This window comes from Strix uralensis, chromosome 3, assembly GCF_047716275.1.
Source record: "Strix uralensis isolate ZFMK-TIS-50842 chromosome 3, bStrUra1, whole genome shotgun sequence".
Taxonomy (NCBI): Eukaryota; Metazoa; Chordata; class Aves; order Strigiformes; family Strigidae; genus Strix; species Strix uralensis.
This window is the reverse complement of record NC_133974.1, coordinates 93,717,324-93,744,910: the sequence shown is the minus strand read 5'-3', so window position 1 is coordinate 93,744,910 and position 27,587 is coordinate 93,717,324. Positions and strand designations below refer to the sequence as shown.

The 27,587-nt window shown below is 52.9% G+C and overlaps 1 protein-coding gene across 9 annotated transcripts; it reads right to left on the bottom strand.

Moving 5' to 3' along the window:
* Nucleotides 1–3,298: 3,298 nt before the first annotated feature.
* VEGFA (vascular endothelial growth factor A) lies at nt 3,299–26,930 on the bottom strand. 9 transcript variants are annotated; one of them, XR_012628236.1, is made up of 9 exons: nt 25,900–26,930; nt 19,842–19,893; nt 14,541–14,737; nt 12,714–12,790; nt 12,267–12,299; nt 11,957–12,103; nt 9,459–10,946; nt 8,209–8,340; nt 3,299–5,927 (listed from the first exon to the last, which is right to left on the bottom strand). XR_012628236.1 is itself a non-coding variant. In XM_074863420.1 (9 exons), exons 1-9 carry the CDS (start codon nt 25,963–25,965, stop codon nt 5,906–5,908), a joined length of 798 nt encoding a protein of 265 aa, XP_074719521.1. In that variant the 5' UTR covers nt 25,966–26,930; the 3' UTR covers nt 3,299–5,905. The 9 variants fall into 9 exon arrangements, 6 of the variants coding, with proteins under 6 accessions (XP_074719521.1, XP_074719522.1, XP_074719523.1 ...); XM_074863420.1 differs by having other exon boundaries at nt 9,459–9,530; XR_012628237.1 differs by lacking the exon at nt 11,957–12,103.
* Nucleotides 26,931–27,587: the final 657 nt, after the last annotated feature.

Sequence of the window (27,587 nt, the reverse complement as noted above, 5' to 3'; positions counted from 1 at the left end):
GAGCCAAACACCTTTCCCAGCCCGGGTCCCATCACACAACATGTTCCAAGTACAGAGCACACCAACAGCTCCCAGAATAGCTGGCAAAGGAGGTGTCAAAGTAACCCCCTAGCTAAACCCCTGCTGTGCTGGCATCAGGCTTGCAGCATGCCTTCCCCCTCCTGTGTGCACCAGGCTTGGCCAGGAAATGGGCAGTGCGGGCTGGGCAGCAGAGAGAGGTACCTGGGTGCTAAAGGCACGTAGAAGCATACAGCTGCAGGTTGCAGTGGGCAGACCCAATGCCTAAGGAGATGCTTGGGCACTCTGAGGTTAGGGAGGAATTGGCCTTTTTTTTCACCCCCAAAGAAGTGTCTGGGGCATCTGAAAGAGCGAGGTAAAAATAAAGAGCGCGAACCAGCAAGATTAGCCCCGTATCACAACATACAGATATAGCCCAGAAGTGCAGATATTTCCTAACATGTCCCTCAGCTGTGAACGTGCAGCATCGCCCGCCTGATGTATGGAGATGGCTCATGCAGCACGTTGAAAGAAGTCCTTATAGGAAGGCTTTTTTGGCCTCAGGATGCCAGCCTTGGGCAGGTAAACGCGTGGCACGTGCCCAACAAGCCCATTTGCCTATATAAGTCTGTAACTTCCTCACACAGACAGTGAGCTGAACCTCTGGGAGACACTTTGGGAACCCTCCCTGATGTGGGCAGCCAGCAAACCACTGACATTTGAGGGGGGACCTGACTCTTGACCCCTCCATTGGTGCAAAGCCCCCAAGGTCCTCCCAGCTCCCCAGATGGAAGGGAAAGCCTTCCGCAAAGCTACGGACAGACACTCTTTGCATTCCTTTCACACCCTCCTGTGCTGTTGGTGCAGGGGATATCACCTGCCCGCTCTTACCGACAACTCGCCACCTCCTATGAGATACTAGGTACTTGGCCGGAGGTCCAGGCACGAGCACCTGGTCCCTCTGGGGAGGGACACTGCAGGGCACAGCGGGGGCCAGCAGCTGCCTGTGGGGTGGCACAGTGCTGCTGGGGCCACGCTGGCCCAGCTCCAAACCAGGCACTGGGAGCAAGCATGGTGCTTGCACGGACCACGACTGCAGACCTCATGCTGGGTGATTCGGATTAGCCTTAAATTTCAGGCACCCCAAGCACAGAGAGGCTGCCCACATGGTCTGGGATAAAAATACCCATTTCTCACTGTCGAAGTTCCCATGGGTGGACAGTGGGGGATGTGGCCTGTGGAACAGATTTCCTTTGGGCTTCCAAGGTCCTTTGTGGGATCATACCGAAGGACAGAAGCTTTACAGGCATTTCTAACACAGGCACTGCAGGTGGTGGTGGAGCCCAAGCAGAGGCTGGCTGACTTACAGACCCGATCAGCAGCATAAAACATCAGCTACAAGGGGTCAAACCAGCTAGCAGGTGCCAAATGGGAAAGACGGAAGGGGTTTCCAACCAAATACACCCTTTTTTCCATTGCCAGTGAGGTTTTCTGTCATGTCTGCCCATGGCACATGCCCCTCCCTCCTGGAGGGGCAGCCACACTCCTGCATCCCGGCCCCTCCAGGAGCAGGATCCTCACTTGTGCGTAGCTTCTCCAGCCCAGCTGAGCTCCCCTCCAACATCAAGCTGCGATCATTCTCCTCACAGGAGGTGACAGCCCAGCTATATCCACCCTGGAGGATAAAGGAGAAGAGCTGGACTGCTTCCAGGCCCCCGGGTATCTCGCTCAGAGCTGGCTTGGGCAGGTTCTTGCTGCAGTGGTTTGAGGCAGCTGCCTCAGCTCTGCTGCAGCCACACAAAAGTGAATTGTTTGAGCAGGTAGTCATCCCAGCTGAAATGCACCATCCAGCCAGGCACAGCCACTGCCTCATGGAGTAGGTGGCTACCAGGTCACCTGGCTCTGCAGATGTCCCACTTCTCCTGAGCCCTCAGAGGTAGGAAAAGAGAGGTGCAACATGCTCTTCCCCTCCAGGGGCTGGGAGCAGCCAGCCCAGTTCACCATCAGCAGGCAGGGTTTGATGTGTTGCAACTGACAGTAGGGACCCACTGCCTCATCCATCCGGGAGATCTGGGTTCCCTCGTGCTGAGATTTCACATCCAGCTCAGCCCAGGAGAGCAACACTGACCTGCCAGTTTCGATCTTCTCAATCTGATGACTAGTAAACATCTCCCAGGTCACATAGAGACAATGCAGGTCTACGGAGGACAGGCTTGCTGTCTTCATCACCTTCCATAGCCATCTGCAAAATAGCCCATAGATCTCCCCAAATTAAAAGCCGGTGGTGAACATGCAAGGAAGGCAACTCCTTGGGTTCCTCGCACAGCAGCATCCACAGATGGCCCCCACTCACCTTCTCACCTCACTGCTACACTCCACAAGATGATACTGAACAAGACAAATCAGGCCCTCCTCAAGTACTCATCTTCTTTCCTCCACTCTGCTCTCAGCAGAGGCTGTGGCTGCAGATCCACCTGTTGAGCTACCCAAGTCCATGCTAAATAAAAGCCAGATCCTTTACCTTCACAAGAGCAGGATGGAGGCAGCCATGAACTCAGTGGTCTGTATTAACATGGATGAGTCACCTCCCAGGCATCCAGGAACATCCTGTATGCTCCTTTCCAGCGTGGCCAGACTGACATGTGATACACTCACCTCCACGGCTGATGAGGAAACGACACCACTTCCAAAGAGTTTTTCTTCCCAAAGACCCCAAAGTGCATCACAAAAGATGCAACGGTATCAAGATCCCTCACAGTTCTTCGTTCAGCGTTGTCCAGGTGAGGTCTTGTTGAGCCATCACTGGCAGTGGGTTATATACACGCTGCTCCAGTTGCAAACACCAAGTCCATTACCAGTGAAGGGCAGGCTCAGACCACTACTTTCGTCTTGGATTTTAAGCTCCACCAGGACCGCATCTACTCATGCCTGTATGGTGCCTAGCACATGGGGCTTGGCTCCTGATAAGACAGAGGCAGGGTTGGGACCATCACTGTGCTCCTTGGCATCAGAGGCTGGAAAGGAACCCAGGAGTCCTGGCCCCCCGCTTCCTGCCCATCAGACCACCCTCTTCTCACTGAGTGAGGAACTCAGGCTGAGCTCCATGCAAGTATTTTGGTGCCTACCTCCCATTCATTTCAACGGGCTTTAGGTACCTAGATGCTTTTGGAGGCTCTGGGCCCAAATCCGAGTCTGACTGGCAGGTTGCTGGTGCCCTGTAGCCTCCAGAGGCAATGCTGGAGCATCTATTACACAATGGAAGAAAACCAGGATGCAAGGCAGAAGGAGAAGGCAAAGGAAATCAAGGTCAGAATTAAATTCTTTAATACAAAAAAAAGTTTGTTTGTCGTCGTCGTCGTTGTTTTTTTAAGATATATCTGTAATTTCTTTGTTTAAAAATAAATATGTACTAAGGAATATCTTGAAAAAATTCACTAGACACAATATGTAGTGTTAATATCTTTTTTCCCCGCAATTATTACAGATAAACAGTAGCACCAATAAATAAAATGATAACAAATATTAAAATTAAAAAGGAGAGAGATTCAAGATGTAGAATTTTCTATTTTTCCTGTTTCTTCTTTTTACATATATAAAAAAATCGTAGTGTCTATTTAATCCAAATCACACATATACATAAACATATATATATATATACAAACACATAGCCAAATATATATATAGTATGTAGATGTATATCTAACCCTTGTCTCAATAGGAATGTGTAGGGGTAGGTGTTAGAGAAATTAATTAAATAACTGCCCATAACATGCTACTGACTCTGCCAACAATTGGGGAGAGATGGGACGGGACAACAGGAAGGTTAAATTTATACACAACCAGTACAAATAAAAAAAAAAAAAAAAGGAGGTACGGCTTATAAATAGTTGAAATTAAATATTAACAAAGAATACTGAAAAATCCCTACTCTTTAATTAAATTATCTGTTTAATTTCTAATTTAAAAAGGGATATTAAATAAGTATATAAAACACTTTCTCTTCCCTCCCCCCCATCGGAAGCCTCTGTCTTGCGCACGATGCAGCATGAGTATTACACATTGCAGATGCAAGCTCCCACCCTTGTGTTTTTTCTCCTTCTGAAAGCCATCAGTCGGATGGGGAGTTCCTAGTGGTTAGTAGTCACTTGTTGTGAGTCTGTTTTTAGACTGTCTTGTCTTTTTGGAAGCTTTCCGTGTTGTACATTATCAGGCGTTGAAAATTCAATTGCAGATGATGTTTGGCAGCATTCTGACACAGACCGAGTACCTTTTTGATTATTATTATTATTATTAATAATTTTAATCACAGAACTAGATTATATATATCCACATAGATGTACAAACACGCTTTCAGGGGGGTGTGTGTGTGCGCGCATGTGTAAGGTGGGTTTCACATACACCACAGCGTATATTGCAGATACACACATAGCCAAGATTCTCAGACATGGCTTAGGGATTCCAGCTGCCTTCACGTTTGATTCCCCAGCCCAAGACATGGAAAAGGGGCCTGATATTTACAGTACGTCATAAAAAAAAAATCTTGACGTTCTTAAGGGTCATTCACACTGGGCACGCAAACTGAAGGCAGCAAAAGTTGCTTTCTTTTTCCCCCCTTCAATCTTGGCATACATATATATTATTTTTTTATATATATATATGTATAAAAATAAATATATATATATAAAAAAGAGAAAAACACAAACACACATACACACAGACACAAATGCACACATTCACATACACACACACACCCCCCTACTGTGTATATACTTTTGATTAATATCCCTTTCCAGAAATGTTCCATAAGCATCTTGGATGCTCTTGAGTGGCAGCTCTGTGCATGAAGAAAGCAGACAGTGCTGAACAACTGTGTGGCTATGCACCGGTCCCCATTCTTGCTTCAGCACACTGAAGGCCTTGTGTCCTTTTGCAGCCACCAAGGGCGGGAAATCTAGACTCCTGTGATACTTCCTTGAATGGAAAGTTAGCGTGCATCAGCTGCCCACCATCCTTAAGAGAAGCCAGCATGTCTCTCTGGCAAAGTTTCTATAGTGAATAAAGTCAACGCAAAATGTACACTGACATCCCATGTCCCAGCAAGGCAGGCAGGTTATGAGACGAGTAAGGGCGAAGGTTGGGGGAAGAGAGGGGAGGAGGAATCCTTGATCACGCAGACGGCCATTTCCTTGGCCTTTGACCCATCGCACCCTAGGATGCCGCTCTTTGGAACTCCCTGCCCATCCTCTCCATCACCTCTCCTCCCTGTCCCAGGCAAGGAGAAGGTGGTTTGTGGTACAGCACACTCTACAGAGAAACAGCGGAGGCCGCACAAGTCAGTTAGAGTTAAGAAGTTTACACCCAGCGCTTCTACTCAAGTCCAGTCTTAGCTTGTTTCTTATGCCCCAAGTAGCCCGCTTGTGTCCACAGCAGTCGAGTATTATCCAGTGAAGACACCAATAACATTAGCAATGTTAAAAAAAATAATCAGTATATATATATATTATATATATATGTGTGTGTGTGTGTGGTTAAGATATACATATATGTATATATAGATGTGGTTAAAATATATATACATATATATATATGTATATGCATGTATACACACATATATATGTATGCACGGGAAAACCCATCAAATACACCCCTATAGTCTTCCTGGCTCTGTTATTTAGCAGCATGAAAAGAAAAATAAAATAAAACAGTTCAAAACCCAAAGGTGAATTCTGTGCGGCGGGTGCCTTGGGGAATGTTCCTTCCGGAGTCCATCGTCCGTACTGAAAGTGCTGTGCTCTACCGATCCTTCATTTTTAGGGTTCATTTGGATTAGTGTTTTGTTTTGTTTTTTTCTGTCCAGGCGAGAAATCAGGCTCCAGAAACAGGGCTGTTCCCCCTTCTTTTCCGCTGCTCACCGTCTCGGTTTTTCACATCTGTCAGAGAGGAGAGGGAAGGAAAAAAGAGGAGGGGTTAATGTTTGTGATGGGGGTGCAGTCGGGACATGGAAGGGAAGGAAGGGAGGTGGCTAATGCGTTTAAGAGCACATGGTGTTAAGACATGGCATGACGTCACTGGTGGGGTGAAGTGCTGTGCAGATGGGGCAAAACAGCTGAGAATCTCGACCCAGGAATGGGTCGATGAATTCTATTCCCCAGGCTCACCTAGACGGGGTGGGGGATACTGGTACAGGGGTAAATTTAGAAGCAGAATCAGAGGCTTCCTCACAGATGAGCTGAGTGTCTCGTTTGCACCCTCTCACACCATGCGCACATAGATACACACAAACACACAGAAGAACAAGGCTAAGCAACGCATGCAGAAAAACACACTCCCTCAGCTCTCCACCTAGCCTGTTGTTTGGGTTGGAAGCAGTGCAGACAAGGCCTCATGCAGGCAAGAAGGTGAAAAGTGCCTCTCATTCCACTAGCTGCCATGAGCAGAGGTTAGCACTAGAAAACAGCAGCAGCAGCCCAAAGAAGCAGCAGGAAAAATGAGGATTTACCCTCCCCTGTAGGGCCCAATTCTAATTCTACAAGACAGAGCGTGAGGAACTTCAGCTTAACCACCTTTTTATCTGGAAGCAGATAAACTACCCACTTCCTGTGACTGCTTCCTATCATTCTGGCCAACACACCAACTCTGGAAACCTCCCTTAGTGCCAATTATCCCACCACAGAGAGGAACTAGTAAGAGAAACTAGTAAACCCCTTCTGCCATCATGACTTCTTTGGGGTATTGTTCGTTTTTAATTTGTATTTGTTACTATTTCTCACCCTTCAAACTCTGTAGGGTAATTTCCAGTTATTCTCTGGTTTGGAACAGGAGCAGAGGTAAAAGGCCAAAGTTAGGTCTGGTCTCACACTTCAGGGGTTATGCTCACTGGGAGAAGTTTAACTCCAGAAGCTGCTCTACTCTGGCCCCTCCATCAATTACTTTTCCACAGAAATTACAGCACCCCAGAAAATTCCTCTGCATCCAGAGCAGTTTCCACCACGCTGGCAGTGTCAACACCTCTCTGGTTTGGGCACAAAGCATTTTCGTACCTAAAGGAAGCACTTGCAATACTTGTAGCAATCTTAGTCACCTAGCCAGTTCCAGGCAGGCAAATGGAGGCAAATGGATGTCTCCTCTTTCAGGATGTAGCCACAGAGGACCCTGGATCTCTCTCCCTTACTCTCTCCCATCCAGTCACTGCCACTGCAATACTCTCAACAGAAGGAATCTCCTAGATCTCTGTGAAAGGGACCTGAGTTCAGTCACAGCCAAGGGTTCATTAGCAACCCCATTTCTATGTCTCTCTCTGGATAGGTAGGATGACCCCACACTAGAGATGCACACGCAGCTGGTGCTAGTTAAGAGACCCCACTGCACTCACCAAAGCACTCAGGTGAGAACCAGGAATCAGTTTCTGTGCATGTCTATGCCACAGATGGTGTGTGACAGGTAGCACTCCGATGACACATGCACAGCATGGATCTCTGAACAAACACTAACACACAGTGTCTTTGCATCTCCCATCTCGCACCTGAAATACAGACCTCTGCCTGCCTTCACCCAGAGACAGACTTAATCCTGTCATATCCCACATCACAGCCCTGAGTGCAGCCCCTCAAACCACAGCTCCGGCCGAGACATGGGGGAACTGTGAGTACAGTGGAAGAGGACATGGTGCTGTTCCCGGCTTTTAGAAGAAGAGACAAAGGAGAATGTGGGGACAGCCTTGAGGGAGGCTCCTGGCCTAGCTTTCCTCACTCTGCACACAGCAGAGTGTCTACAAGCCACATAAAAAGGGCTTGGAAGACAGGGGTAGTCAAATCCCAGTCAAATAAGGATTCTTCTTTGTCAGTTGCATACAGATAACGTACAGAGGGCTACAGACCGCCCCCCCCCCCCCCTTGCTACCTCAGCAACATGAACTCCGTTATCTTGTTCTACAGGAAAGGATACCTCAGATACAAACACTCTGTCTCTGGGAGCCGCCCCCGTCCAAGTCCTGACAGCACATCTGAAACGCACAGCCGCCCTTTGACACAGGGAAACTCTGTCCTCATCTCAGTTAGCCCCTCTGGCCCACATAGGACAGAGAAAAGAAGTAATCATATAGCACTGGTGCCAGAAGTCAGCAGGAAGCAAGCTCCCCCCTCTTTCTCTTTCTCTTTCTCTTTCTCTCTCTTTCTCTTTGTGTGTTTCTCTTTCATCCTTCAGGACACAAACCTGCAAGTGCGCTCGTTTAACTCAAGCTGCCTCGACTTGCAACGTGAGTCTGTGAATTTGCAGGAACATTTACAGGTCTGGGGATCTTGTACAAACAAGTGCTTTCTCCTCTCTGAGCAAGGCTCACAGTGACTGCAAAAAGGCAAAAGGAAAGATGTCTAAGCTACAGAGCTTCAGCAGAAAGAAAATACACATGCAACACCCTAAACATCAAAGCAATCCCCTTGCCCCCTCCCACAGTCCCCATGCTGCCCACTGGAGCGTCGCGGGCTGATGGATTTTCCAGCAGCACCCCGGCAGCCCCAGGACAGCACCCCCTTGCATTAGCGTAAAGAAAAAGAAAACGGCTCTCTGCACAGTATTCACAAATGCTGCATTGGATCCATCGGCACAGGCCAGAGGGAGGAAGAAGGGGAAAGCAAGGATGGGAAGGTGAGAGGTCCCAACCAGCTATTGACATATCAATGAAAGGCGTTCTCTGAAGTGGGCTATTCGAGTAGAAAGAGGCCAGCAGCTAAATGAGTTAAATATACAGGGTCTCTCCTCCCCTAGAAAGCAGCTGGGCTCCAGCATCACATGCTTACCCTGCAGCCAGCACTGCCCTGTTTTCTGTAAACCCCACCCCAACCTTGCCACCTAGATGTCTCCTACAGAGGGGCCACGAATTTACAATGCAGAATTCTGTGAACCACCGTGAGAGAGGCAGAGCAAAAGAGACAAAGACAGGGAGAGAGAAGCCACCAAATCCAGCAGAAAGAGATTAAAAAAAAGAGAGAGAGCCCCCCCTCAAGTTCCCCAGCACCCCCTCTCCGACCTCCCGCCATCCCACCTCTCCTCTCCGCCTATGACTCCACCAGACACGCACGCACACACGCACACACGGCAGATGCCAGCCTGCCTGTCACCAGTCATTGTAGCAGTGAGGGCACAAGAGGAGTGGGGGAAAGCGGATGACAGAGTGGCAACCGTAAGGCGTGGAAAAGAGGTGCAGGGCGCTCGCCCACCCACCTGCACTCTCACACCTTGGGAAAATGGTCACCACTGATGATTAGAGAGCCAAGCAAGCTAAAGCCACCTTCCCTGAGATACCCTTAGTGCCAGAGCAGTGCCACCACCAGTGCTGCCCCTGCAGGATCTGCAGCCCACCAGTGACTGGGAGGGGAGGGTGAGATTTGAGTGAGCAGCAAGCAGGCGGATTGGTTTGGGGAGCAGGAGGGAAGAGAGTCTACAAGCAGAGGACACAAACGTACAAGCTGGGTGGTTTGTACCGGCCTTTCTTGCGCTTTCTCTTTTGACCCTTCCCCTTTCCTCGCTTTGATTTTCTGGAAGAAAAACAAAAAAACAGAGAAAGAGAGAGAGAGAGAAGGAAAGAAAGGGGGAGAGAGAGAGAAAACGGAAGAAAACGCAAGGAAGAAGAGGAAAAAAAATACAGCCATGTGCCTTGCTGGGAGGGGGGAAGCACATGAGGCAGGACTGGAGGGCAAGTCCCAGGGCCGAAGCACAGATCTCCACCTCGCACACACGTTCACCGGCCCTCCTGCGCTCCTGTCAGCACCACAACCAGCCTGCCCACAGCCAAGCCAACGCCAGGAGACTCAGCAGAGACCACCTCCAGCAGGGTTGCTGCCAGCAGAGGCAGATCTGCAGGAGCCTCAGAGGGTACCTGCCCCCTCCAGAGAGGGGCAGCAGGAAAGGGACAGAGGGTGAGGGGGAAGGAACAGAAAGCTTCGTGAAAGCGTCACACGACCGCAGTGAGTGCAGACAACCGTTCCAGGCGACAAGCGCAGGCGCACACTGACTGACAAGAGGTAACCTGAGCGGAGGGGCTCTCCCTGGGGAAAAGGAAACGGCTCTGACCTGACACGCTGCCCGGCACCGGGCCTAGGAGGGGGCAGCTGAGCTCCAGCAGCTCTCCTGCAGGGCTGGTGGTAATCCTGCCTTGGGATGGGAGCAAAGGGGGCCTGGCCTCACCACCCCGCAGACAAAGGGAGAGACCTGGTCTACAAGCAGTGCTGTGTGGGAGAGGGCTATCTAGCCCAAAGGCTCTGGTCACCCACCCCAGCTCCTGCCTGTGGTTTGGAGGACTCCAGGAGACCTCCCTGGATGTCTGCTAACATCCCCTCTGGCAGTCTCCATCCTGAGTAGGGAAAGGGAAAGAGGGAGGCCTGACCTAGTTATGACACCCAGGAGATAACCAGCAAGCAGCTTTCAGATCTTCCCTCCTCTCCCTCCCTCCTCTCACCTTCCACATGGATCTGCTAGACAGACAAGCAGACAGAGCCAAGGTACTGACTCCATTCTGAAAAATTCACCAGTTGCTCACGACTCTTGGGCAGGAGCTGAGACAGGCACACTAACCTGGACACTAACCATGGATCCCTACAGGCCGGTGAGAGCACAGGGAGGGAGGGAGGCTGGAGCCTGCGCTGCTCCTTGAGCCACGTTAGCACAGGACCAAGGGAGAGACATGCAAGGAGAAGGCCCTAGGCAAAGCACCAGGGCTTGTCAGGCAAGTGAGGCCCAGCACTGTGGCAGTTCAGCAAAGGCTCCCTTGTTCCCTGGCCTTGGGAGGAAGCTGTCAAGGGGACATGGGGGGACAGAAGGGACAGCACCATAGCTGTTTCTTAGGCCCTGTTCAAGTCGTCTCACTGGAATGAGTGTCAGAGCATCAGCTTGCTCCCAGCCTCTGCCCTACATGTCTGGAGTCACAGGGAGGCGGTGAGGGAAGGAAAATCGACCTGAAGGGAGGAGAGGGGCACCAATATAAACAGACTTTCAATCCAGCACAAATCAAAGCACACCAATCTCTCCCATCCCTTCCCTTCCTTCCCCAGGGAGTGCAGAACCAGCAAAGAGCAGGCAAGGTGCTGTTAGAAGAGGAAAGGGAATGCAACACAGTCCGGGCTAGCTGCTTCACCCACACCCCATCCTCACCAGAGTTCACACAGACCCAACTCTCGCACACCTTCAAACCACAGAGCCACGCAGACCGACCGTCCCCGACACGGCCCCGCACAGAGAGGACTGTTGGCTGCACACAGCCCGATGCAGCCAGGAGCAGATTTCCAGGGGAAGGAGGAGAGGCTGGAAGGCAGCTAGAAATATACAACCACCAGGAGAGGGGTGAAAGAAGTTCTCTCACTCTCCCACTTGCTCTCTCTGTTTCTGTTTCAGCCTCATCTCCCAATATTCACCCCCTTCCGCTTCAACTCCACACCTCTAAACGGCAGAGTCACTACCCCAGCCATCCGCAGACCAGCTGACCCTCTCACCCAGAGAGGTCACTTTCTTTTCGATGCTGTTCCACATTTTGTGATCGGCCCTGCAACTACTGCAGGACAAGAACTTATTTCTCTACTTTCCACAACCTTTTAACTTTGGGGAGGAAGGAAGGGAAGGTTGTCCCTTAACCTCCTTCAGGTCACCAGAGCAAATCCATTAGACTGAAAAAACCTCTCATGAAAGCCTCCACCGAGACCCAATTAGGTTATCCACCTCCCTTTACACCCTCCTGGGCCCCCACCCAACCAAAACCAGCGTCACATCCCTCATGGCATCAGTCCTGCCTCCACCAGGCCTCTATTGCCACCTCTCCCTGTAGCCAGCAGAGTTCCTACCCAAGCTGCTGTGAAAGAAGCCAGCAAGTACTCACTCAAGCAGCAAGAAAAAAATTAATAATAAAGAAAGGCAGCGATTTGCAGTAACCAGAAACACCCCAGGAAGAGGGAAGGGAGAATGGGGGATGCACCTTGAATCCATTCTGGTAGGACACACACGATGGGACTTCCCTGACTCGGGATAAAGCATTAGGAATGACTGCCATGGCTGTGGGTCATGCAAGCTCCAGGTCTGGGGTATGAAGGAAGGACCGTCAGATCTGGGTTTCTGTGCCCACCTGGAACGGATTCAGAGTGTCGCCCCATGCACTACCATATGCCATTTCCAAAAACACCTTCTCAAAGTGAGTATCTCCAACCAAAGAAAAGGGCAAGGGGCAGTGGGGAGAGGAAATGCCAACCAACCACCAAAAGAGAAAGGAGGAAAGGCTTGTCACTTACTTTTCTTGTTTGTTTTTGACATCTTTCTTTGGTCTGTGGGGGAAGAGAGAACAAAGGCTTCATTAGAAGGGAGCTTACCAGATATGCTTCCAGTACTATCCCCAGTTCCCACCAAGTCCAGGGAAGGACATGTACAGCTGGCATTGTGGAATACCCATGGCACAGGTTAATTGGTCCTTCTCAAAGTGTTTGCTCTCCTGGTGCACCTCGCTGGCAGCCAGTGCCAAAAGACCCCAGGTTGCAGGCTAGCATTGTCCACCTGTGATATCTAGAGATGGAGGAGCCTCGCCAGCAAAGGACTTCTTTTCCCAGGCTCAGCCATCCCACTGCAAACCAACTGAGGAGACTGCAGAAGCCTCTGGACAACAGTCCCAACCCAATGGCAGAAAAAAGGAAAGGCTCAGAATAAGTTTATTGCAAGAGGAACCAGTGCTGCTCCATTCTCACCTGCAGTCACATTTACTGTGCTGTAAGAAGCTCATGTGCGCTATGTGCTGACTCTGATGGGGTTTAATTCTCATGATCTGGAATGAAAGAAACAGAGAGGGTCACCGCCCATTCACTATTTATATTCACAGCTCCAAATCAGCCTGCTGCGCAGCAAAGCATTTGCACCCCAGGTGCTCCTGGGAAGAGCACGACAGAGTCTGAGCTGGCTTTGAGGCCCCATTCTCCCAGGCAGCAAAGGCCTTTGATCACAAGCAAGCGGCAACACCAGACTCGTGCCAAAGCTCTGTTTGCTCATGCATGCAAGGTGCCAGCACTGGTGGACTGCCTTGGAGACAGGCATGGGAGAGGGCATAACACCACAGCAAGGTTCTCACTGAGCCGTCCCTGGTCGATGCTAGAGACAGTAACAGAGTATCCAGCCTGCTTTCACATAGAAGCATGCTTCAGTCTAACACAAAGGGCCAAAGCAAAAATTCCATATCTGACTCCTTTTCCCTAAGCCACCGTTCCTTCCCAGCTGACATCTCACTTTCTCAGTGACTTGACACACAAAGTAAATCTGGTGATCTGTGCTTAAAACAGTCCTGCAGAGCCAGACATTGCCTGTTCCCCCAGCCCCAGGTGCCTCCAGGGAAATTGTACTAGAAGCTAAGCATGTATTGTCACAGTCTCTCAACCCAGAACCTGGCTGGACCACTAGCTCTAGCATTTGCACCAGAGATCTGCTCAAGCACCTCTGATCCTTTACAGGAATGTGGGCATACCGGCCAAAATCTGTAATTCAGCAAGGAATGGTAGGAAGAAAACCATCCCCAGCTACAGCGTGTTAGTATGCTCTGGCCCAGGCTGGAGCCTGCTAGTGGAAAAGCAGTATGGGGAACCATGGAAGGGCACAGACAGGTTCTCCACCAGAGTTCAAACACAGCTCAAATGACAAGTAAAAAGAGCTTGCTGGTTAATCACTTAGTCCTGCATGTCTCTCATCCACATCAAAAAGTGATGGCAATATTTACAGTGGCCATTCAAGAGGCTGAGGGGCAAAAGTAGGTGAGGGAGCTATGGGTTAAGGGTAATGGGCACCAACATCATTGTGGTCCCAAGCTGGCATCCAGGCTGGCAGACAAAGCTCTCTAAAGCAGAGTTTGCCGTCTTCCCCATGTGTCCAGCCTTTGCTATCTCCGCCATCTCTGTTGTCTTCCAAGGAATGAATTCAGCAGCCTCCAAACAAAGGAGGACGCCCAGAGGCAGAAAGGCTTTTCCACTTGACACTGAAGCAGTGTGTTTCTTAGAGCCCCTTTCCACCCCTGCTGTGCCAATGTAGCTAATGACCCAAATCCCCTGCTCTGTTGGTAAAGGCTGACCTCACATGCCCTCCAGGAGAGTACTGACAGGCTTTCCCCTTTTGCGCTACTCAGCTGCCTTCAGAGCCACAGCTGTGTGGACCAAACGCAGAGCAAGGGCCCAAGAGATAACAGCATCAGAAATGCTGCTTTGCATTCTCTAAGCACAAAGTGCTCCTTTACAGGAATGCTCCTCTGCGTGCTCCTAGCTACTGGATTTGGGCACTAGCAAGGTCAGAGCCAAAAAAGAGGTTCTCCTCTTAGCCTTGAACAGACACGGGCAACTCATCTTTTAACCCTGCATGGTGTAATGCTGGGCACAAGGGTCAGGAGAGAGGTGAGCCCTCCTGATCCAATAATCTCCAGTGCCCTGGGGTAGGCTGCCCTTGCTCTGAATTAGCTGGGAGCTGGGACTTGGGGTGGCTGTGATGGCTGACTTGCTTCCTTCCACCCAAGCATGCCAGCTTGCAAGCTGGGCCCTCACCTCCATCGTGACGTTGTACACATCCACAGGGACACATTCTAGGCCCTCATCGCCGCAGCAACCTGCACATCTCATCAGAGGCACACAGGATGGCTTGAATATGTACTCCACCTCATCAGGGTACTCCTGGAAAATGTCCACCAGGGTCTCAATTGTCCTGCAGAAGCTGCGCTCGTAGACTTCCAGGAATTTGATAACTAAAAGGAGGAATGGAGGGAATAAGTTAATGCAAACTTAGCTCAAGAACACCTAGCACTTCGCCCCTTAAAACGAGCCAGACAGTTGCAACACATCTACCCTATACTCTCCGCTTACAGTCTTGCAGGCCTAAGTCCTTTGTCTCTGAGAGAAAGACAATCTCTTCCTACCGCTGCTTCAGGCCAGAGGCAAGAAAGACAAGAAAGCATCACTATTTGCCTCCCTGGCACCATGACGCATCCCACAGGTGCCTCCTCCTCAAACCCCATCCTCACTTATCCCCCATACTCTCGGATATGCTGCCACTAAGCATATTAGCTCAGCCAAAAAGCACCTGAGGCTGCTGCAGATGATCTGTGCTCTGGATTAAGGTCCTTCACTAGTCTGCCTTTTACCCCCTTTCAAAACAGCCAGTGGCTGCCCCAGTGGGTTTTAGAAAACAAGGTGATAAGCCAGAAGCATCCCTTCTACAGACCTCGATGCAGAGACACTTTGGAGAACAAGCAGAGGGTTCTGAACAATACACGTATCTTCACTCTTCCTGTCCGCTACCTCTTTTTCCCACACAGAACATCCACCTCAACAGGCCACCTCTGAACTACGACAGCACCTGCTACAAGTCACAGCCTCCGTGTCTCCACACTGACCACTTTCCCAGACCAAGGAATCAAGCCACCCACTGAAAGACTCAAAGCAAGCCCACAGCACCCCCAGGATTAACTAGACCATATACTTGGCTACAGAACCACAACAAGGCAGTGTGGGAGGGGGAACAGGGCGGATCTGTCATTATCCCCTGCCTTTCCTACAAATGGAGCAAACACTAACTGCTTGCGATCTGCACTGATTTCACAAGCGTTTCTCAATGTTTCCCAGTCTCTTGCCAAAGCTTCATTTTGCTGCTTGGTCAAGGGTTAGAGAGGTTTAAAGAGATGAGAGATAGGATAGATAAGTACACACGCACAAAATCCAGCTGCTAGTACAGTTCTGCAAACAGTGAGTACCTGGAGCCCTCCAGGCCTCCTAGCTCTACCAGCACACAGGCAAAGGAGGATGTCTCAAATGGATCAGAGGATAAGAGTATGCACGAAAAGATAGTACCTGCCCCATGCTGTTATGCACTATAATGATCCACCTGCACAGTATGCAGAGTCCTACAGCACCAAGGTTGATAACTCTGAGTGATAAGAGCAAACTGCTTGCATCATGGAAAAAAATGGTCTCCAGTAAGCGTTTCTGAAGTGCCCTGAACTTGTGACAAACTGGCATAAAGGTTACTTTGCCACAAAAATGCAAAAGCTGCAGGGCTTGGAGCTCACAGCCCGCAGTTAATTGTTGAAAGTTAATTCTAGGTCATGCAGAGCTGACAGTGCCATAGTGCTGAGAGCGGGTACAAGAGGAGAGGAGTTTCCATCCAGGGAGTTTGAAGTGTCAGAGAGCGTGAGCAGCTATTAAAAGAGAAAGTGGCTCGTGAAAGGGAAATGTAGCCTGGCAGGCATGGACTGCTTGCTGGTATTCCTTGTCTAGAAGACAGCATGTTTCTGTTCCTTGTCCTTTTCCTTCCTCTTCTCTCCTCTCTTAACTGCAGTATGCCTCCTGTCTGTTCTCCTATCTTGTCTGCAGCTACCTCCTCCTTCCCGTTCCCCTTCGGAGTGACCTTAGTCACTGCCTATGTTCCAACAAGTTGAACAATTTAATATGTGGGAAATTCTGCAGACACAATGACAGTCACTGAACTGCACTGTTGATTATTCACGCTGTGCCAGCAAAAAAGATCCGGGAACTCTGGCAGTAAAGGCACAGTTCTGGATAAAAATGCTTACAAACCTACGTCAAGGGGAGGGAGGGAAAAAAAGAGGTAGGGAAAATGGCAGTTACCTTTGCAGATCAAATGCTGCTGACCACAGTAGTCTGGGGCACAAAGGAGGCAGAAACCGAAACAAAGCAGAAAACTGAAGTGAAACTGATTCATGTCTGCCAGGCTTTCTAAATGTTTGCACTGCACAAGCAACTGGATTACACCAGAGAATCCGGACTACAGATTGGCCACAGAACAGCACATTCAACTTCTTTTGCAGAGCCTTTACTTTCACGGCTGCACCCCAATGACTATACATGGGATCTGGGAGATTTGACAGGACCAAATCCTTCCCATAAAGAATCTGGGAGGTTTTGCCTTTACTTTAACATATAATGATTTTCCAAAGTCTGAATCAGCCTCTGAAAAGGAAACTGGGAATCCTTCTCCAACTGCCAGTCAGAAAATCCTGCCATGAAAGGCGCATTGCCTTGATTCTGCTGGATACAGAGCATTCACACGGAGACTGTGCAATGCTCCATAGTTCATCTGCACAGTTAGCACCCAAACTGGAGTGCATGACTGAGGTACAGTCACCCTCACAGCAAAGCCCTGCCCCTGCTACCATACCTACACTCACTCCTATGTACCAGGAGTCATATTCCACACTTTGCCTGGCTGATTCAGTCTGTGCTTCCTTTCCATTGGTTGGGTCAGGGTCAGAAGAAGGTCTGTCTTTCATGGGGAAACATAGGAAGGTCACCGAAGGACTAACACCACTTGGCTTGCTCCCTTCCTGCAATCTGGGCTTCAGCCCACGTTAAAACCTAATCCCGCATTTAACCCACAACCCTACCCTGCAAAACACCTCCAGATTTGAGTCAGAGATTCTTCTTTGTGAATGGAGGGGGAAGTAAGGTTAAAACTCAGTCAGGGCCCACATTAACTCTTCAGGGCAGGCATAGCCACAGCAGGCAGGATTAAGTCCAAATTTGGAGCAGCTGAGTGGAAACATGCTAAACTAGAAAAGGAGCAAGTCTATGATCATTCTGCCTCCCTCCCCGTCAATGGCTTAGCAGCAATACAGACACACTGTTCTTTTAAAAATAAAAGTGCAGCCACAAATGCTGGTGGTTTCCTTTATTTATACCAGAAAATCTTTTCTCGTGGAACAAACAAAGAGTGTTTGTCTGACTCCTCTACAACTTCCCGTGCCACAAAACATGTGGAAGGCTCTCTTGAGCATAAAAGGGTAGGGGCTGAAGCTAAAATTACAGTCTCCAACCGAAGTAAGTCCACCCCAAATAAAAACCTGTCACAGCTTGACATCTCAGAGCAAGCACAGAATGGCCAAAGACACAAAATCACCTTCCACCCCAACTCCAAAGCCCCCAAGAGCTTCAGTGGAAGGAACTACAGGACTGTCCTTGTGGAACACAGGCACATCATCTCCTCTTCAGAGGAGAAACTGAGGTACAGAGAGAGTACCTCCAAGGTCACACAGCAGGGCAGAAGTAGAGCCAGGAAGGTCATGCCAAGAGTCCTGATTTCTAGCTCACAGATATATCTGCATCGCAGAACCAGAAATAGCACCAAGGCAATAGCACCAAAGTCTCACTGCTCACACTGCCAGATCAACTTCTCCAGCAATCCCATCAGCCCTCTTGTGACAGGGAATTAAATTCTGTTTGATTCTTCCCCTCTCCAGGAAGGCAGTCGGACACAACAAATGGCACAGATGAGGACACTAGCTCTTTTCTACCAACAGCAGAGGACTGGTTACCAAAATAAGCCTCACAGCAGGCTCCATCTTGATCCCTCTGGAGTCACTGAACCTTCTTCTGTTGACTTCTGTTGACAGGAGCAAGGGTCAAGCACAACAGGCGGCAGCCCACCAGCAAATCAGAAATTTTGGCCATGCAAAATGGACACCTATCCCAAACACAGCCTGCCACAAACCTCTGGCAACGCACATGCAGTCTGTCACACCAACAGAGCTACCGAAATTGAAATGGAGTGCGACAAAAAAAAAAGCCAATCTGGGCCCACACTGCTAGAGCCCTCTGCTGACCTCCAGCTGGAATAACGCTGGAGGTCACAACCCGTGGGGACCCTGCAAGACCTTCGCCAGACCCTGCCACGCAGCAAGTGGTCTGTTCTGCTATGAAGGTATGGGGAAAACACAGTCAGGATGGTCTTAAAGCAGCTGATGATCATCTCGGCCTGAAGGCTTCAAAGTCCACAGCCCTTTTACCCCACTTCTGAACTGAGAACTGCAGAAAGAAAGCCAACTTCCCGCAACACAAAGGGCTCCACTGGACAGGCCACTTGCAGGAGGCGTCTCCAACTAGTCTGGGGGCTGACTGCTCTTCTGGTCTACATTTACTCACACAAACCAAGGAGGCAGAGGACACTGCCACAGCCTGGCCTTTGGGCAGCCGCAGAGAGACAAAATCACAACAGCTGCAGAGTCACCACCTCGTTCCCTCACCAGGCAATGGTCCTGTCCGCACTGGACCACCAGTAATGAATTAAGTAGAACCTATCAAATCACACCACTGTCCCCCCAGTCTGCTAAACCTGCTAGCTGAAACTGGAGTAAAAGGGTGTATTTTTTGAGCCTGGCTCTGTACAGCGCTTAGCAATTCCCTGACTAGGAGGACACCTGGGACTGTCAGGAGGCACGACTCCGGAAAATCATCCTGGGCTGCCCTCTTCTCCTTCTCTCCCCCCGGAGACCTGCTGCCTGGCTGTCTGGGAAGAGTTGGGGTGCTGCTTCTGCCTTTGTTTGGGGATCAGCCCTGGTCACCCAGCCAGGCACGGCCAGCACTGCTGGGGAAGAGGAGGGCGGCGAAGATGACAAATCCCTTCCTACGGCACTGTAGCGAATCCCTAGTAAACTGTTTGCCGCTACTGAGCTCTTTGTGTACGCGTGTGCATGTGTGTGTGTATATATATATATATATAAACGAGCGTGTGTATGTGCACGAGTGCACGCACGCAGTTTCCCTCAGCCTTGTGGGAAGCCAGCGGCGCGCTGGGCTGGCCCTGCTGCACGCCCCGGCCCCGCGGCTGCCCCGGGGCCCGGCCCCACGGTCCGGCCCCACGGCGGGGGGCGTGGGGGGCGGCGCAGCCGCCGCCAAGGGGTTAATGGCGGCGGCGCCTGCCGCCGGCAGCCCCCCGCTCCCGTCGCCACCGCTCCCCGGGAGGTGGCGGTGTTGGCCGCCAGCGGCTCCCGGGGCTCTGGCCTCCTTCCCCCGAACCCCCGGCCGCCCCCGCCCGCCGGGAAGCCGCCCAGCGCTTACCTTCATTGGGTTTCCGCTCCCCATCCCCCAGGGCAGGGGCTGCCTTCGACAACTGCGAAGATAACAGAAAAATCAGTCACAACACGGAGCCGTTACGCGGTCCCGGGGCGCGGGAGGGCTCCCGGGCCCGCCGCCCGGCGGAGGGAGGCCCCGGCGGGAGGGGGCGCCCGCCGGGGCGGAGTCGCTCCCCTCCGGCCGCCCCGGCAGGCACAGAGGGACCTTTTGTTCCCCCCCGTCCCCCGGGGAGCCGAGTGGGGCTCGGGCAGCGCGGGCGGGACGGCCCCGGGCCGAGGGAAGGGGCAGGCGGGAGGGATGCGGCCGGGCCTCCGGCGCGGCGGGCCCCAGAGAGGCCCCAGAGGGAGAAACGCGTCCCTCGGGAGGAGCTTTCGGGGAACAGAAACCAAGAAACCAGAGAGCAAATCTGGGCCCGGGGGAGAAAAATAACAGGGGTGACCTTCTACCACTGACGTGACCGGTGGGCCCGGGCACCGTGCTCCTCCCCCAAGCCTCAGTTTCTCCCTGTAAAGGTGAATCTGGCCCGTGAGGGCAGAGGGGAGAGAAGAGCGGCCAGGCGCGAAAGGGCATCGCTCCCCTCTCGATGTCACAGATGTCTGTCCCTGAGCAGTGGTGGCCACCGAGGTGCTGGTATCCGGCCGGGTCTCAAGGTGATTAACTGTGACGGCACTGCTTTGCCGACCAACACCGCCAAAACACCCAGGTTTCCCCCCTCTCCTCTGGAAGGGAGGGCAACCCGCGCCCTCATCTAACAGTCGCGGTCCCCAGCCCTGGCGTGGCCCGGTGGCAGCGCAGCTCCCGTCCCTGCACTCCCCGTGGCTTCCTCCAGACAAAACCCATGAAGGCCCCAAGCTCTGTATTCGCTCCTGCTGCCTTTTGGGTCAAGGGACATTTCCAAATCGCTGACGCATGCAGGAGTGGTGACAGGTAACCCACCCCCAGACCAGGATGGAAAAGCGTTACACTACTTTAGGTGGAAGTCTTTTTAATTCCAGGTGAAACAAAAACTCCACTCTTCCTGCGCCGCATGAGGGTTTTAGCTCTGACGTAACTTTCCAGCCAAGGCAGGTTTCCCCCTGCTGTTCTGTTCTGAACCAAAACCGAAAAAATGCCCAGCTTTCTTCACTTCTCCAAGGTATGTTGCCACCTGTGTGACGCCATCTGCCCCAGAACCTGCTGCCTTTCAGCAGAGGCCTGAAGAGAGCATGGTGATATTCACAAAATACTGCTTCATCAGTGCTGTGCTGCATTTAGGCTTAGAAAAAGGCCCTCTGATCTCGTAGCCAGAGACAGAACTGAATTGAGCAGGCAAAGTCCACCCCAAGTTCCCAACAGGAATCTGCCACCTATGGTCTTCTAGGCAGCCCAGTGCACAAGGCAGCACCACCATCCGAGCAGCCCAAAGGGTCAGCTTTTAAAAGGAGAGGGCAAGAGAGCCGGTGAAGCCCTAGAAGCCCCTCTCCCAGCCGTTTCTTTGTGTCTGTGCACAGTTCCCTTTGTCTCAGGTCCCCCGGACCGAACTCCTTGCTTCTCATTTCAACCAAAGTCTTTCTGTACCTGGGCATAACTCACCAACCCAGACCTGAGCCACCCCATGTGTGGATCTGTTTCTTCTCTGGGAAGGAGAGGGCTGTGTGCCCAACCTCCATGCTGTGACAACAGTTTAAAAAGCAGGTTCCTAGGAACAGTTTCATTCCTAAAGTGTGAAGGTCACTGCAACAGCACAAACAAAATGGAGGCAGCAGAGGTTGCAGCGGCCTTCCAAAGCCACTCAGCGCCTGACAGTCTATGGGTCAAAAGAAAACCGCATCAAGGGCAAAAAATCCTCAATCTGTGTCGTAGCACAGGAAGAGGATCACGAGCCAAGTCAGTTTATCCAAGTCACAATGCCCCCAAGACCTTTCGCAGAGGCATTTTTGGTTCACACACAGAATGACCGTGATGGACTGAACAAAAGCAGCTCAGAGACACCTTGAGGGTCATTCTACCTGTTCTCTATGCAAGGCCGCCCAGCCGGCTGCCAAGCCCACCACCTCCTCACATGCAAGCACACAGGGTGCACAGGTGATGGGAAGCAGAAGCAAGCCACACACTTTCACTGCTCACCTGTGCCTGGCCAGCACCTCGCCCCGCCCCTGATGTACTGGAGCAGGAGCCAGAACAGTCTCCCAGCACTCACCTAGACCTGGGCTGCAATCCCACCCTGAGGACGCGAAACGATACCGGTTCGAAGTCTGCAGAGAGCTTCTGAGCGCTCCCAAGGGAGCTATCAGCAGAAACCCAAAAGGTTTTCTAGAACTATCAGTAACACACTCTCTGCTCACTATACCAAGAAACTTTTCTGCCCTTTCGGCAGCGCCTTTCACCTGTGGCTAGTGCCTCAAAGCCTGTCCATTAGAACAGCAGGCAGGGCAGGGGCTTGTGCCTCACTTTAAACCAGTCTGTTAGAGATCAGACAGGGCAATGGGGAACGAAAAGCGTTCCAACGGACAAGCAGGCCGAGCGTGCCCTTCGGTGGGTGCCTGAAGGTCACGCTCTCCTCCGCTGGCTTTTGGCATTACCCAACAGCTCTGTAACACAATTTCCTTCCAATAGATTTTCAACATTTCAGCAAGGTGTGGAAGCAACCCCTGGGCTCGAGAGTGGGATAAATGTCCCCAGGAATGGGGCTGACCAAGGGGAAGCTCCTTTCTGTGCCCTTTGCAGGTCACAGTAAATGCACGTCCCACAGTGGAGTAAAACTCTCCCTAACAAATAAACCCACTTCACACCATTCATGTGTCTGCACCTTCCCCGTCCCCCTTCTCCCCCAGTCCCTGTCCAAAGCAAGTTATTCTCTGTAGGGAGAGAAAAGGTTAATCAAGTCATTCCTCTCTAACCATCACCCCCCTCACCACCACCACCAGCACTCTTTCTCTCCCTTCCCCTCCCCCTAATCTGTGCAGCCTCATTAAAAGAGCTTTGTAACTGTTTAGGACTGGAACAAACAATCCATCCACTTTGAGAGGGACTCTGGGACAGGAGTTAAGGCACTTTTCGTCTTAGGCGCTAGAAATTCTTCTCAGCGGTTTCTACTTAAGGTGGGGGGAGAACAGGACTCGCTGCGCTCCTGCATTGTACATGCAGACGGAGGTCAGTAATTCCACGAGCTGCCAGCACTCAAGTGTCAAGTCACCTCGGACACGGAGCAGTATGGACAGGAGAACGGCTTTGGGGTTGCTCAGGAATCAGCATGGGCTTCCCTCTCCCCTGCTCCCAAAGGAGCGCTCCTCCTCCCGGCCTGTCCTCGGAGCACAGGCCCGAAGCGGCTCTGGGGAAGGTGACCCGCTGTGTCCTGGCTGCCTACGGGCTGGGGAAGCAGGTTCTGGTGGCTCCCCATCGTGGCCTGGTGCAGAGGCACACCAAAGGCGGGGAGGGAGCCTGGTGGGTGTGCGATCATTAGCAGTCTAGTCACAGGCTTGCTCTCCCTCCCTCAGTGTCTGATCACTGCCTGTTCCCTATGGCAGTACAGCTGCTGTACCGAGGTCCCTCTGCAGTTCAGGGCAGGAAGGGAAGAGTTCCCAGACCCTCGTCAGGGGTGACCTGCCACCAGGCTGCTGCCACGACCAGCAGACAAAGAAAGATGGGGAACAACCCACTGTCCCCCATTCTTTCGGAAAGTGGGGACTGGAAGGGGACAACAATGCAACCTCTCCGACCCCATGGGGCATGAAGACTATGCACCCCAGCTCAGCACAGGTGAACAGCTGGGAGGGTGGCACTGCAAAACCACCTCTTCCTCCCTCTGCTGCACAGGAAGGCTATCGCCACCAGCGGAGGCAGACACCTGTGGCACCAGCGCCTCCCAGCCCCGACCGTGACATGATTTCCCACCGTCCCAGCCTTGCTGCAGTAGCAACCGTAACAACTCCCTCAGTAAGAAGTCATCCCCCTGGCACCTTCACCAGAGGAGCACCGTGACTCCTGCCTCCCTCCTCCTTCGCCTTCAGGAAAGCTGCCTGACACGTGTTGGACCCCACTTTACCAACTCAGCCTTTGCCAGGGCTTTTATTTAATGCTCTCCAACGCGCCTGGCTAGCTAGATAGGTTTCATTCAGCACAACAGCCAGATTAACAGTACAGACAAATATTATCATCCAAGCACAAAGCCCTAGTCCCGGTGTGAAGAGTCATGCCTTCTGCCATGCCCAGAGTCATCGTCAAGCTGCCTACGTGAGATCTGCTGGTATTTCTAACGTTCCCATCACTGTGGTGCCCGGGTGATCAACGGACAAATAAGGACAGAACCGAAGGGCAGACCTCACCGTCGATCTGCCTGAGCACTTATATGGCCCGCATCACCCAGCTATTTGAACACCGCGCAATCTCTCACGGATCTATCCCCGCAACGTTTCTCCCCAACCTCACTGACACCCTGTAATTCTTCCCTACTTTTTTTCCCCTTTCTTTTCTCATCGTTATCCTCTTTCTTTTCTCATCGGCACCATCCTCCTGCCTAGGAGAAAAGGCAGCAAGAAGCTTTTACGCGACTCCTGAGGACGGACAGACCTGAACTGTACCTGATCCGCCGTTTCCTCCTCTGGGGAAGAGGAAGGGGAGGGGAGTAGGAGCAAGGGGAGGGTTAAAGGGTATTATCACTAGACACCGACACAGAGTTGTCTAACCTACAGCCGGAGAACAGACGCTACCGTACAAGTTTACTGAGGAGCTGGGAGGCGAAGAAACCCCCGTTTTCGGTGACAGTGAAAGAAGTCTTGGAGAGCGGAAAGAATTGTCCCACGAGCCAAACCTGGCAGGCAGGCAGGCAGCACGGAGCTGCCACACTCGAGCGAGAGCTGCGCCTCGGTTCCCATCGAGCACAGCCTAACGTGCGGCTGTCACTGGAGAAAGTAGAGATGTAACAGGCTAGAAACAAAGCGTGCAGTGCCTGCATGACTTCAGTTACAGCCGAAATGGCTCCTAATTGGGGAGTTACCTTCCAGCATCGGTGCTGAACAAACAATGCGAGTAACTGATTAGTTTGCAAGCGACGTTTATTTTCACGATTGTGGGAGACGATCTGGCCCGCGTTCTCTCCAGGGCCGAGGAGAAACGGCAGGAGAGAAGTAACCTGTTATAGCCTTTAACACGTAACCCATGCCCGCCTAGCCAACAGCCACTTTCACGTGGGCACTCTGTCTAAACCCCTTAATATCTCTTGGCAACACAGCCCTCTTGACTCTTCAGAAACAGACAGATTTATAGGACAGGTTTGCACAGAAAACTGCCTTTCTTTTTTCTTAAAAAAAAAAAAAAGGAAAAAGAAAAGGAGGAAGAGTTGGTTTCTAATCCCTCAGGAATGACAATGAGGCAAAAGTAAAAGTGACTGAGGAGGAAGAGAAGAGAAAAATGCGCGATTTTGTAATCTCGGTGCACGAGATATGCATTTGGATTTTTTGTTTTCGATCCTGGAAGAAATTCAGGATCCATTTTGTCCTCTTTGATCTCTATTTGTTTTTCCAGCTAGGCATTCTGAACTCCAGTCGGCGGCACGAACCCGAGCCGGGACCCAAGGCAAATACCGACCCTTTTGCAATGTCAGGAGACCCGAGGACGGGAGGCGAGGCTGATGCAAGAAGCCAGCGCGCTGCCTCGCTGCCCCGCCGCGTCGCGCAGCGCCCCGGGCCCGGCCCCGGCCCCGGCGGGACCCCACGGCCCCGGGAGCCCCACGCCGCGGGCGGGCGCGCAAGGCGCGCACACGGGCGCGGGCACTCCGCACGGCGCTGCCGGTTGCTCCGGGGGCCTGCGAAGCGTCGGGCACCGCTCCCCAAGCCCCCCACCCCCCCCCCGCTGCAGCACTGCACACACACACAGACACGTGTGTGCGCTGCAGGCACCCACCCGGACCCGGTGCCAGCAGCACGGCGGCACCGCACCGAGCAGGTGTGAGGCAACGGGGGGGGGGGGGGGGGGGGGGGTTTGAGGAAAAAAAAAAGGGGGTGAAAAGTATTTTCCGCCGCCCTCCCCGTTACGCGGGGCACAAAGCCCCCGTCCCGCCGCTTACCTCCGCGCTCTGCAGATAGAGCAGCGCCGCCAGCCCCCAGTGGATCCAAGTGAGCAGAAAGTTCATGGTTGCCTGCGCTCGCCGCGGAGCGGGGCCCGCCGCGCTCCGCCTCGCCGCCGCCGCCGCCCCGCCGCCGCCCCGCCGCGCTCTCGCCCGCGCCGCCTCCGTGCCCGCCGCCGCCGCTCCCTGGGGTGCCGCCGGCCGGGCGCTGCGAGGGGCTCCGGGGGAAGGGGGGTTCCTCTTCGGGGTCTCCGGTTTCACCCCTCCATAAGCCCGGCTCTCCGCCGGCCCCCGGTGCTGCTTTCGGTGGGCGCTCCGCCGGGCCGAGCGCAGGCTCCGCGGCCGCCCCGCCGCCGCCGCCCGGCCCCCGCCGCCGGGCAGTCCGAGCTCCACAGCGGCGCCCGGCCGCGGCCGCTCTCCCCGCGCCGGGGCAGGCAGGCACCCGCGCCGAGCTCGCTCGGTTTCGCGCACTCACGCCAAAGTTTGCGCGGAAAGTTTCAATGCATCTCTTTTCCTGCGCCCCCTCTTCGCGGCGGCTGCCTCCCCTCCGGCGGCTCCCCGAGGGAGAAGGGGCTGATCCGCCGCCGCTCGGCCCGACCCCTCTCCGCAAGTCGGGGTGGTGGTGGTGGCGGAGGGGACGAACAGAGCGTTTTCCTCCTGCCTTCTCTCTCTCTGCCTCTCTCTCCCTCTCTCTGTCCACCGCTTAAAAAAAAAAAAAGCAGAATAATAAGATAAAAAAATCCAAACTGGCTAGAGAGGGAGGGAACTGGGGCGGGGGGAGGCTCTGCAGGAAAAAAAAAAAAATCCCAGCGGATCAAAGTATAGGTGGGAAAAAATAAATTAAACGAGAGGATAAAGCAAGGCGGCAAGCCAACAGCAGGTCCCGGTGCCCGGGGAGGGCTGCTCCCGCGGCGCGCTGTCCCCCGCCGGCGCGGCGTGCGCTCCTGGCCCCCGGCGCGGCGGCGGCCGCGCTCCGCGCACTCCAGCGGCGGCTCCGCGCAGCGCCCGCTCCCCGCCCAGCGCCCGCCCCACCGCCCGCTCGCCGGCGCTCTGCAACGGCTCGGCGCGGCCGCGGGGAGAGACGCTCCGGCGAAGTCCCACCCTCCCCGGCGATCCCTCCTCCTCCTCCCCCACCCCCCCCACCCCCCCCCCAAGGCGTGCGCGCCTCTCCGCCGACCTCCCCGCCCGCCCCACGCGGGACTGCAGCCCCCCGCGGCTCGCACGTTTCGCCCCAAGCTGCCTGCCCTGCCTTCCCCCGGCTGCCCCAGCGGCCGCGCTTCCTCCACCCTTTCTGCCCCGCTGGTGGATGCATGTTCGGGTCAAAATTCACCTTGCCCTTAGGAATCGCTCCAAAGTCCGGCAGAGCCATCCGGGGGGAGCGGGCAGCGGGGGACAAACGGTGACCACAGCCATCCTCCGTTCCCCCAAAGGCCTTCGCCTTTCAGATACAGCGATTTCTTAGCACCCACGGGCTAAAGGGGTGGAGAGCCGGGGGGGGTTCATCCTCAATTGGGTTTTATTTCTCTTCATCCAGCGCCAACACCCCTTGGCTCAGGGGGCTTGCCCATGCTGGCTGAGCTGTGCCCCAGTGTGCAGAAGGGGGTCGTACTGAAGGGGTGAAGGTTTTGCCAGGCAAACCCCACCCTGCATTCTAGGAAGGTATTTGAAGGGTAAAAAAGGCAGCTTTG